The following is a 13,253-nucleotide window of genomic DNA, read 5'->3' on the forward strand; positions in this document are numbered from 1 at the left end:
TAACAGACCAAATTACGATACTTAATATTCAAATAATTTCTGCCTGGATTTTATGCAGAAAACAAATTAATTATTCGGGTAAAAAATAAGTCAGCTCATCTAAAGTGAGCTGAAGTAGATGTAAAATGAACTACCCCAACACACTTTGGATTGGGACTTCTGGCCCAGTTTCAGTGGGGTCTCTGAATGCATCCAAAAGTAAGTATGTGAATAATCTCAATAAGAGTAACAGAGATTGAGGTTTGGGGTCTTTTTGCATATTTTGGCTGCAATTGAAAACCTAAAATTTGTATCTAGGCTTTAGATTTTATATTGCTTAGAGGTGTTATTTTCACTTGACCACTTACACAGTACAGTACAGAACGAGGCTCAGTGGCCTTCATCTCCTACACACAAGACTGAAACAAAGAGGATCTTCAAATTCACATAAAGCACATGAGTGCACCCCTTGCAAAGAACTGATCACTGTCACAGGCAGAAGTATTCAGGATACAGGTACAAGCACACAGAAATGAGAAGAGAAAGATGCAGCATCTTTCACAAAGAGGGGGTGAGACTGTAGTCTTTATTACCTTGGCTCTGTCTCTATCACTGACCTCTTGGAATAATTTCCCCATTATTTGCCTTTTTTTTTTCTTTTTTCTTTTTTTTTTCTTTTTCTTCTTTTTTTCCTTTTTTTTTTTTTCTGGTAATATTTTTTTTCTTTGCAAATATTCTGAAATCAAGAGGCAAAAATTCACAAACAAGGAATAGGAATTATATTAGTTTATATTCATTTATTAGTCTATTAATTTAGGTAAAAGAACAAACAAATGATATAGCTAATTTCTACAGTTTTTCTTTCTTTCCATCCATGCTTTAGATAGCTTCAAGGAGGGATTTGTAACCAGTGAAGAAAAAAAAAAACTAGGACAGTGATTCCCCCAAATCTTTGTCATTTATGTTCAAGAGAGATTTAAGCAGCTCCACAGCATGTGGTACACATGAAGTTAAAAGTGATCTTTACAAACAAATTTACTCACAATTTATTGTGAAAACCAGAAATGCTTTCTGACAGCTTTCTAAACCTAATTTATTTTCTCCCTTTTTTCAGCTAAAAGCAAAACCAGTATTGTATTAATTGGAGTGAAAAGCAGCTAATCACACTCACCATAACCAGAAGCCATGTGATATTAAATTTCAGATACAGCTCTGTCATTCATAAAGTGACTTAGTATTTTATCTCAGTTATATTTTCCCTTTTTAAAAATAATTCTGCTTGTGCCTGTGATGAAGCATTTGCTAATGGCTAATTGAAGCCATCAAAATGTAGTTGATAGAGTACAGACCCTCGAGATCTGGCAGTGCACACTTGTGCCTTTGGGTGTATTAATGAGCAGAGGCCTCCAGCTGAGTACACACATAAGTAGTTTCCCTTTACTGTACTTTCCTGTGAGATGCTTGCACCTCAGGAATCCAGATGGGTGACATGGTGCTGTCTCTCTCCTCTCAAACCCAGGGCTGTTCAGAAGGTCAATTTTTCACTACCATAGTTTTTAAGGCAAAGCAATTAAATATTGAAAAGGTGAAAAAAACCTATTATGCTACTTTCAAACTGATTATTCACATAAATTTAACAGAGAGATATAATTCATATTGATATTATGAAATAATTAGAATTTTATAAAATTAATGGAGTTTTAACATTTGTATATGTTACCCTTGTTGTATGCAAGGGTATTTCAGAGATTCCTTTAATCTTTTCCCTTTCCAATTTGTTCAGTACACTAGAGAGATGAAAGCTTGGTTGCTACACTTGTGATCTGATTGCAGTACCCAAACAAAGATCACTGCTGAAGCATTTCAGCCCTCCTACCCTTGCCTACATAAATCTCCCTCAACTGCCCTCCTTTGTACAATGGACTCTCCTGGTGCTATCCACGCTACGATCTGATCTAAGGTTCATGAATGCAGCCCCTCTACTTGACTCCAGTGTATCAGGGCCATGATGAGTCTACAGATCTAACTTGCCTTGGCTGGACTCAGCCAAGGAACCTCCAGTCATGAAGGGCAGAGGATGTCCTTGGTCAGATCTTGCCTGAGCTACATTGTATGTGTGTCTTTCTCTAGTTCTCTCTCTGCCCCCCTCTTCTGCACACAGTTTGGACCTATGTCGTAGCCTTGTTCTCATTTCTTCTCTGGCCCTTTCTCCCTCTACTCCCCACTAAATCACCAGGATGGATCCCAGGTCTTTTTCACTGTTTGCTGCACCTGGGACTGTTGGCAGCTCTGGCTGTCTCATGCAGATGCTGCAGAACCTGGTCAGAGAGGGCATTGCCTGAGCTGGGGTTGTGCTCAGCTTCTGCCTTGTCCACTCTTGTAGGGCAGGTCCACTGCTCTCTGACACAGTGATCCAAGAATCAAACCTTCCAAATGCAATCCTTTCACTTCTTTTTTTTGGGCTGGTCCAGTCTCACTTCTCAAATTTCAGATCTGGGAGATTGTGGCAAAACAATTATGAGGAAAAATTGCAAAAAAATATTGAGTTTTGCTATTATTTTCAAGTACTTGAATTTTAATTACCTCTGACTGTGGAATGCCATGTTGTCAAATAGCTGTGCAAGGTTGTGGCACAGTATTAACAAGATCACTTTTTGCTTGATATTGCAGTGGTTACATATCATCTAACAGTATTTTCAAGAAATATTTTGAATGAGAGAAATTTACTGCATATGACTGCATGTATATATGGTACTCATGGTGACACAGGGGACAGATCCCTTCTCCAGTTATTGCAGAATGTACAGCAGGGAGAGAAAAATGAGGTACTCTGTCTTAAAATATTTTAAAATTCACCCTTTAATTCATTCTTGTACTTCCTACATATTATTTTCAAATTTTCCCATACAATTAAATAACAGTATTACAGTACTGAATAATTTTATTTTAGTCATTTCTAGTTATCGTGGATGCTGTTGACTTGGGAGAACTGGAAAAAATTGTTCTTTTGATCAGCAGTAAAACAGGTAAAATACTTTTTACTTTCTAAAGTCAGTCATGTAGATCACAGAGCTAGCCTCCTGTTAAAGGCAACAAGGTCACTGCCAGAGTTAAATCCTAATTAATTCCTTTTGGCTATTTTTTCTAAAGGGTAGTGTTTCATAAAGAAAATCCTAAATTTTGACACTTTAAAATCCTGGGATCTAAAGATTATAACATTAATGCATGAAGAAAGTAAACTATTCCTTTGCATACAAGAAAAAAGAACAGAAAATTAAGATGAATATAATTATATTCTGCACTTAATACATGCTCTACTAATAAATTGTCTAGGAGAATAATTGTAACTCAAGTAAGAAATTGGTACTGTTTAATTTTCCTTCTGTGATTCAATTATTTTCACTGTTTCGCCCCAAATTCTGTTTTCTCCCTGTGACATTCAGAGGGAAATTTTACCTCTGTTTGGCAGTCAGCAAGTTTTGTCACTGAACTTCCTTAAAATTGTCTTGACCTCAACATCTCTCTCCTTTATCTGTAGGATGGCTACCATGCTGCTAATTCAAAGAATTTACTATAAAATTTTTTGAAATGTGTTCATGAAATTTCCTATATATAATTGCAAGTCATTACTATGCATTACACTTGACCATTTTCAGACAGTTTTCCAGGAAAACAAGGGTTCTACATTTGCACTTTATCTGTCTTTTTTTTGCTTTTTGCTCATCCGGAGGCTCCTCATAAAAACCCTTTAGGCACGGCCCCCTGTTTCAACCAAGTATGTAAGGTGACATTGGGGCAGTAAACATGTGAGAACTCCTTGACTGGTCAACACATCTCACACCCCAGCACAGGCTGGGCTGCCTTGGTCAGTCCCAGGGGGATACGGTGTGGGGCTGCAGCTGTTCCAGAGGCGAAGGGAAGGAGAGAGACAGCCCTGCCATGCTGCTGTGGGGAGCAAGGCGTGTAGCTCACTGCTTTTGTTTCCCACAGCTTCCGTTGTGAAAGTTAACTGCAGCCATCTGTCTGACTGACAGTCACTGAATGTGACAATTGTGTGGAGCCAAAGGGCACCACGGAGAACACGGAGAGCACGACAGGCGAGACTTTTCCATTCGGGTTTGAAAACACAGTTCACAAAAGAGGGACATTGGGCTCATTGCCTCTGTGTGTGTTAGGAAGAGAGGACTGGGAGGATGCAACTAACAGAACGAGAGGACACAGTCCTAAGCTATGCCAAGGGAAATATAGGTTGGATATAAGGAAAAAGTTTTTTACGGAAATAGGGATAAAGTACTGGACTGGCCTGCCCAGGGAGGTCGTGGACTCAATCCATGGATGTCTTTAAAAAAGACTGGATGTGGCACTCAGTGCCATGGTTTAGTTGAGATGTTCGGGCATGGGTTGGACTCAATGATCTTGAAGGTCTCTTCCAATCTAGTCATTCTGTGAATTCTGTGATATTTGTGTGAATTCTGTGATGTATAACAGATATTTTTTTCCAATGGAGTTACTTAGATGATAAAACACTTCAGATGAGTAAGAGTGTCTATATTGTAACTAGACTTGTTTGAACTGAGTCTAGTTTGGACCAAGACTTTGAAACAGAAGTCCCAAACCCCATAAAACTCTTCAAACTCATATGTAGCCTGCAGGACTGATTAGTTCAGGCAATGTTCTCTGGTGCATTTATGCTTTCATTTCTTATTAGAGTAAGTTTTTAAGATCAAATGGTTCATGGTCCCTTCCTGAATCCTTGACTCTCTCTTTATGCACCTGGCAGGTCATGAGTGTAATACAATGTCCTGGATTCCTCCAGAGAAGCCTGATTATATCCTATTGCTATAATTAAAGGGAGTTGGATAGTAGTAGAAGAGATTGAATGCAGTTTTTGTTGAACAGGGCTGAAGCTACAAATAACAGAAGAGAAGGGAAAATGAATAGTCTTCATGACTAACTAGTGGCAAGACATGCAGGCCATGCAGCTGAAGCCCCCAGTAGAAAATTCAAAAAGGAGTGTAAGTCAGAGAGCAACCTTTCCCAAACAGCAGAGAGATACAGTGAGCTTCTGAAGTGCCTTCCTACCTGCCTCCTTATGAGATCCCCTTTGTGCTGCACATGGAATAGAGCTCCAATCCTCTTGTCAACCAGTCACTGAGTAGGAAGCAACAGACGTGTATTTCTGCTCTTCCTTCTCAAATGTGCTTGCCTGAGCCCTGCTGAATCTGTTCTGCATGCCTGTCCAAGGATAGTGAGGACAACAATCTTTTGCTTCAATAAGTCAAAGGAAATGCTTACTCCTAAATTTCTAAGTTGAGCTTTACAAATAGGAACAATATAAAGAATTTTGTAGTAGTTCCAGCACTTTCAACTCAAGTGTTGGCATTCATGAACTAATGAAAAAACGAAGTTTTCATATATTAAGAATGCCACCATCATACCAACAACACTAATTTCTTGTCATGCAATGGAACATTTTCACTATATTCTCTTTCCTTCTTTGCAGAATGCAAACTGGACATTAAAAAATTGCATGTGCAAGAAGCTGCGAAGGAGCATCCTATCTATGTATTTGAAGTGAATGAGTAAGTATATTGTGCAAAGCTAGTAATGTTTTTTTATAGCATAATAGTTGAAAACACTGAGCAGACACTGAATCAAAGCAAGTGCCATAGAGTGATTCTGCCAATAGATGTTTTAAAAATACACCCATCTTTTGCCATTCCACATAAATTCCTATGATTTTTTTCATTTAACTTATTATTTATTTACCAAAAAATATGTGGTTCTGTTTTTCAGAGAATTTTCTGTGAATGCAAATAAGCCCAAAATACAGAGAGAAATCCCAAGATCTTTTGTTATTAGAGGAGAGCAACAAAAGAATGACATAGAAAACAACTTGAATAAAGAAAGTCAAGTAAAAAAATTGACAGAGTATACTATTAAAGTGTACACAGGTGACAAAAGGGGAGCAGGGACTGATGCCAATGTGCATATTATTTTATTTGGGAATGAGGACAAATCTGAGGTATTTCAACTCGCTCACTCACTGGAGCATCAAAACCCCTTTGAAAGAGGAAAGGTGAGTACACAAATTTTATAGGTTTTGTTCCTTTCTGTACTGGAAAAGCAAACATTAAATCTATGCAAGTTCTTTGGAAAACTTGAGGCATTTAATCTGTTTTCCATATGACCACATGAGGTACAGTCTCAGCTCGCCCTGTGTTTCTTCTTTTCACCAGATTCTCCAAGGAGCATTTTGCTTCTATTGTATCTTAGCTGTCTCCACTGCTCTTCTGCCTCTGGGTCCCAAATACATCTTCATACTGCATCCACTTACATACCCAGTTATGTATTTCCTCATCCTGAAATGCACAGTGTGCATTGTCTGTGTGTGTGTGTGTGTATGTGCACTGCCTGTGCTGTCCACATACCTTGAATATCGTGCATGAGGACACACCAGTCTCTCACATCCCATCATTTCACTTTGCTGTGGAAACTGGTGCTGTGACCATATTTAAGCCTAAAACCAGATGAAATGGGACCATACACATCAGCTTGATTCCGATATCCATCCTGCTTTAGGCTGTTATTCAGGGATCCTTTAGTTCAGATACACATATTTGCATAAGAATGCAAATACTCTGCATGATGTCCTAGTCCTAGGCTGGATGTTCTCCTAATTTAATAAACATATTATTCTGGCAAAGAAATTGCTCCTTTTGATCACCACCTGTGCAATGGAGTACAATGATAGTTACCCTTAAGTAAAAAAGAAATATATATATTCTCTGTAACTTTCTATTGTGGAGTTATTGAAAGGTAATGACTAAATAATTAGAACTCCAGTGAAAATATATCCCTTAAGAGATCTACCTCATTATCTCCAACAATATTAATCATCTTTTTACTTGGAATTAGTCTGAGTTTCTTCAGCCAGGTTATCTATGAGATAAAGATATTTACACCCATGAATTGTCTTCCATACTGAGGAGGATAATAAATCTAGTTACCTACAGGCGCAAGGAGCAAGTAATAAAGTGTCTCAAGTAATACTTCCTTTTGCCTGGTACTACACAGGAGATCCTGTTAGCAATCCAGCTAAGTCAATGGGTAGCCAGTGATGTTGAAGATCTTAGGAAAAAAAGAATTTCTTTTAAAAAATCTGCAATATGAAATTATGTAATATTTTAAAGTAAATCATATTTGAGAGGAATGATGGTTAATGTAGTAAAAGCCTTTAACTTTTAAATTCCTGATTTTTTATTTACGTATCATATACTAAAAACATTTTAGAAGACCATACCAGTTGAGGATTCATGAGACCAAAAATGTTTTCACAGTAGATGAAAGTCAAGAAAGAGGTAGAGATTGTCATATTATAAGTTGAAGAGTGAATCTTTTGTGTTGAAACTGAGACCTAATAGGAGAGGATCTATGCCTCACATTATCAGTAAGGAAAATAAACCACATTAGTGGTCTCAGAACTGACCTAGACAAATATGTAAGCTTCCAAACATTGGTATAATATTTTAATATTATATTTTATTAATTATTTCATTATATTATGTTTATTATTTATTTTATTAATATTTTATTTTGTTTTAATATTTTATTTTGTTTTAATATTAAAGGTTGATACATTCAAGATCAAGACAAAAAATTTAGGCAGCCTACGTTCAATTGAAATTGGCCATGATGGGAAAGGATTTGGTAAGTATTCTGTGTTTGATAGCCTTGCAAAAATCTTCTGCTTAAGGATCTGCCTGACATTTGGAAAGGTGTTTGAAGTCACACTACTGCTACAACTAGCTAATACAAATCTGTATACAAATGAGGTCAGCTTTACTGCCCTTGTTTTCACCCCCTCTATCACATTTCTCTTGACTCTATAATTATTTTTTTTCTAACAGTGATCTAGTTGAAATAAACCTCAGACAGTTTTATACTTCAAACATTGCTCAGCCAAAACCCTTATGAGATGTCTCAAATAAGACAGGATTGGATTTTCAAACTTCAGGCTAAACTTTCCATGATTTGAGCGAGTTTGGGGACTCTGGTCAAAGCATGCTGTAGCTCACATTCATAGATCTCTTGTGAAAGTCTGAGAACACCAGTGAGCATCAGGTCTGCCCTGATGTTAAGTTAGGATGTGACTGTAGAATATAACCACACATGGTGATGGAAAATGTTTCTGTGTACAGTAACCTCCAAACCCTGAATTTTACATAAAAAATAAAATGAGAAATTAGAGCATATAATCTTTTGAGTTTATATTTAATAGTGCTAAAACCCCCTAGGGATATGCAGGGATATAAACAGACATATAGAGATGTACAAATACATCAACTGAATTTGCAGGGAATGTATAACTTGAATCAAAGAGGTCTGATTGTATTAAGATACTCTAGTCAGGTGAAGTTTGCTTAACCCAAATAAATAGGTTTATGTTTAATTATATCTGATTAATCTAAGTGCATGAGGCATAATAAAGTGCCAAAAGGTTTATAATTTCTAGGACAAACCAAGAAAAACTCTGCAAATAGCAATTCCTATTTGGAAAATGTTGAACAGGTTTTTTATTTTCACAACTACCCAATTGTGTTGTATATTTCATAGTGTTGAAAATGGAAAAAACACCAAACCTGTTGAAATATCTATAATAAACAAGATTGTCCTGCTGACTTTCATTTTATTTGTGATAACTGCACACAGTTCATCTTAGATTTGATCTGGGAAGGAAACTCGACAAAAGGCAGACTTTTAGTACTGAGAGTTGCACAGAAGTCTGCAGGGGAAATAACAGATTGAACTTTTATTTCCTGGGTCCTGATCTGTCAACAAAATTTTTATTTTTCTTCTCTGTGTCCTGATCAACATCACATAGCTGCTAATAGTGCCTTCCTAGCACAGCTGGTGTGTGTCGATTCATCTTAGACATGACAACCTTCCTCCAAATATTTCTCTAAAATTACCTCAAAGTGTCTTTTGTCACATCAGCTGTTATCCCCACAAGCTTCCTCAAATGTTACACCTCTTTGAGATGTTTCATCTGTTTGCTAATATAGCCTAGCTACCTCTAGATTTCCCCATGCCTGGAGATTTCAGTGAGTAGGTTGGAGTTTTGTCAATAAAGGATGAAACATTAGATTTTAATCTTTTCAAGAGAGCAAACTTGCCTTTCTATTCTTTTGGAAAGTGTCATGTACATTTGAGAGACTGTAAAATTTTATTGCTGATAATCTTGACTCTGATTTAGAGATTTCATGAAAGGTCATCTATTCCAAGTGGAGTCTATGATATATTAAACCATTCACAAGATTTCATTAAAAGAGTTTCAAAAGTACTTCACAATATCAATAAATGAAGGTGGAATACCTTGACACCTTCATGGCCTACTTAACCCAGCTATTTTTTTTTTAATATCATTGAAAAACAAGAACCATCGCTGTATATTTACATTTTATCCAAACCAACACAATTTGCAAATATTTTTATACTACATTTTTAGCATGTGCAATTAAAATTTGGTATTTACAAATAAAAATATTTTTATTGGGTTTAGCCTAATAGTACTTTGTCCAAATATTTGAAAACCAAAATAATTAGATAGGATATAGCTCTTTATCTCTAGGACACGTAAAGAATACCAAAAGGTTGTCAGCTACTAGCAGTATGATCCTAATTAGTTTTAAAATGTTGTTATTAAGTATTTGCATTGGCAAACACAACTAAAAATATCAATACAGACACTGTATATATAAAATAAAGTTTTGGTTTTAAAATATTAATATTTCAGTATTCTATGAAATAAAATTCTATATCACAAGAGTTAAAGCATTTCTTCACACAGCAAAATAGGAGATTAAAATAGAATATTTAATATCTTCTTAAATCCGAAACAAATATGAGTGCTGGCCTAAATGAAAATGCTATTCTGAATCATGACTGCTGGAAAACTAGGAATATGAGAAGCATTCACTTCCACTACTTAGTTCATATCCATATCAATATATTAATTAGAAAAGAGTAGTAGAATGCCCACTAGGGGTGCATTTAGAGGGCATTTCCAAGTACCTCAAAGGGCAAAATGGGTTTTAAAGAATGTATTCAATATTACCATGTACTTTGTTTCATTTGTCTTACTGCCTGTTCTATCCAATCTGGAAAAATAAGTTAAGTTGTAACAAAAATCTTCCACTACATTTTCTGTCAAAACCATCAAAGACCTTCCCTGTAAAACTGAGAAAAGTTGGTAGTAATTTGAATCATCTGTGTTTTAGTTTTGTTATTGATGTTGAATATACTTGGAAGTACTGAACCACATGGGGTTTCGGAAATGAAATTAGAAACCTTTCTTATGCTGTATTTGTGTTTTGGTTATATTAAATTTGCTCTTTTTTTTTTTTTCCTTCTACAGCAAGTGGCTGGTTTCTAGAAAAAGTGGAAATCACAGATGCAGATGGGAATCCAATGCATTGCTTCAACTGTAACAGGTCAGTAGATCAGTCCATCATCACTCTGTACATGCTGTTTTCTTTTTCAGAAGTCTCTCAGTTACTTCTTTCTGGTTTTCTAAGACAGTAGTGATTTTTTTTTTCTTTTTTTTACAATGTTGAGTTCTTATCAGTCCATCCCCAACTGATGGCCAACCCTTTGGCCAACTTGAAACTAACTTGTCAGAAGAATTGTTAGAGGAAGACACTAGATTTTTCCAAGAAATTAAAACTGGATGATTGGAGGAGGGAGAGACATAGTTTAATGCCTTTGCCAAGAGAAAGCATGCATACATTTTTTCAAGAGGTAGAAGGTGTTTGGTGAACCACTATAAAAGCATTAGTGCATAAATAGCTCTGGTAAACATATTAGGAATAAGCAAAGAGGCACAGAAGGGAATCAGAAAGGAGGACAGTGAAATATGGCAGCATAGATTCAAAACTCAAGGAATAAGTAGTATATTTTATTGAGCAAAGGCAACATTAAAACATTAAAATCCTTCTGTTTCAGTGTTTGCTTAGTATGGGCCCAAGATACATTCAGCAAATAGGAAAAAGATGAAGATAAGAAAAAGCTTTACATAATGTAATGTAGAAGTATAACAATCTAAATTTAGAAATGTATTTAGGTACTGGGTTTCTTGGGTAAAGGGCTTCTGATGTACAAAAAGAAAGTACACATCAGTCTGCATCAAATTGAAACAATATAGTTTCAAAAATTGGAAATTAAATTGAAGGGTATATTTGCAATGACTGTTCACTACAATATATAGTTCACAGCTTGAAGAATTTCAGAATAAATAACTGCTGCAAACATATTTATGTCCTCCCAAGGGGAAATTAGCTTTTTAATGCATCTGGAGAAAACAGAAGTGTGAAAATTTATAAGTTCCCTGTATCTAGAAAGAGGAATGCTACCTGGTAATCTGAAAACAGAAATGGTAGCCAAGAAGATTTAATTTTATCCTTTCCCTAAATATTTCTGTAAATTTGACAATTAATGGAAGCCAAATCCAAGCCCCTGTACCAAAAAAGGGGTAACATTTTTAAAGTTCTTGGATACTGAGTTGGTCTCTACAGTCTAAATTATGAGAGCGTGAGAGTGGTACTAACCTCAACAATATTAAACTTCTTTGAACAACATTAAACTTCTCTTGCTTCAACTTCCTCCAAAGGCCTGCTCAGATGCTCTCTAATCTTCTAGATACCTAAATCTAAGTTAGTGGGCATGAAGAAAATTCTTAAACCACAATATCACTCAGATGTGCAACACAATCCATGACAGGATTTTCAGTTGATACCATTCACCTCTTTTGCTTGTAAGAGTTCTCAGACCACACCAGTCAGAGGAAGATTCTTGAAGAAGATAGACTGCAGCAAACATTTTTTTTCCCTGAGATTTTTTTTTTTAATTTTATTTAAAATCTTATAGTAAAAGTGAAAAGTTTTGATAGAGACTGGCACAAGAACTTGAATCACATCATTGATGTGGGGGAGTGACTGGCACAGATGGATTCTACAGGCTGCTGACAAGGACATTTAACTGGAGCCTTGGTGGGTGCCAAACTACGTGCCCACCTTGAAGCATATCAGCCTACTCAAACTGGAAGTTATTTAGTAGGAGAGATTAGGGGGTTAACCCCTAAATTAGTAGGAGAGATCAGGAGGTTAAACCCTAGAGCACTCAATGACCCAGAGGCTCCTAAGATAGAGGAAACTTGAAGTTCATGGCCCTCTTCCAGCTGAAATCTAGAGCTCCTAATGGAGCTCCTCCTCTCATGGCCTACGGAGTGAATGGAGAATGGGCTCATTCACTCACATAAAAAAGAGTCCTCCAATACAAATAACATCTCTAAAAGACATTAATCACTGAGAAACCTGAATCCTTTACTAACCCATTTAAATGCCTGTTACCTAGCTTACCCATCACACCTTTTCTAAGCTCTGTGACTTCCACATGCAGTTTTAGCTGCCAAAATCAGTTGTGTTTCAGCCTGGATCTGCTTATCTTCAGCCATATCTCCCAGCTGCTGAATGGTGCAGCTTCAGATGTGAGCTACTTTGATGCTGTACTAACAATCTGGGAATCCCTCCCACACGACCCACTTAGTAGCTATCACATCAAGTAGACTATCATAAGCCTTCCAAAGTAAAGATTTTTGATTCTCTTTGGAAATTAATACCACTGTATCCATGATTCCAGTTAAAATGAGTCTACCCAAAGTTTGGACTCAGGCCTGTTTCTCATATAATCAACAGTAAAAGCTCCATAGGCTCTTACAGAGCTTGAATTGGGCTCATCATGCAATTTAGTATTTTGTGAACCAACAGAGGTATGGGAAAGAGAGAGTTCCTGGAATGAATTACAAGGACAGTAACTTGCTATCACAGAACATGTTTCCCTACTCGAATTATCCTGATTTGATGTCATTCTTTAGAGAAATTTACCTTTATGACCAACAAATAAAACTAATGTATATTTCATAAATATATTAATAAAGTTAATTACACTTTAAAATCAAATGTATGTGAGTACTAAACCAAAATTTTTTAAAGTCACTGTTTTCTTCAGGTTGGTTCCTTCTTCTCTATAAACCAATGTAAAATCTCCTAGAAAATCAAAGGTGCAGAACCAGGCTCTCACAAATTGTCTGTTTCTTAAGTTTTATATGTGCTGTGTCTATGACAGGTTTTTGTGTTTTTCCCATAAGGTGGCTTTCTGAAGATGAAAGTGATGGCCTCACCACAGTGCAACTTTATCCACAGCTGCTTGATTTCTGA

The 13,253-nt window shown here is 36.3% G+C and overlaps 1 protein-coding gene across 1 annotated transcript in view; it reads left to right on the forward strand.

Annotated features, from left to right (window-relative positions):
- The window catches only part of RP1 (RP1 axonemal microtubule associated), a gene marked incomplete at both ends in the record, with an annotated part of 171,442 nt that extends 158,189 nt beyond the window's left edge, over positions 1-13,253 (forward strand). Inside the window, 7 exons of the mRNA XM_083858160.1 lie at positions 2,650-2,804; positions 2,930-3,005; positions 5,483-5,561; positions 5,776-6,058; positions 7,611-7,689; positions 10,397-10,472; positions 13,184-13,253. Coding sequence (XP_083714286.1) covers positions 2,650-2,804; positions 2,930-3,005; positions 5,483-5,561; positions 5,776-6,058; positions 7,611-7,689; positions 10,397-10,472; positions 13,184-13,253 — 818 coding nt within the window. The remainder of the gene's footprint in view (positions 1-2,649; positions 2,805-2,929; positions 3,006-5,482; positions 5,562-5,775; positions 6,059-7,610; positions 7,690-10,396; positions 10,473-13,183) is intronic.

Source organism: Zosterops lateralis, assembly GCF_965231275.1.
Source record: "Zosterops lateralis genome assembly, chromosome: 1".
NCBI lineage: Eukaryota > Metazoa > Chordata > Aves > Passeriformes > Zosteropidae > Zosterops > Zosterops lateralis.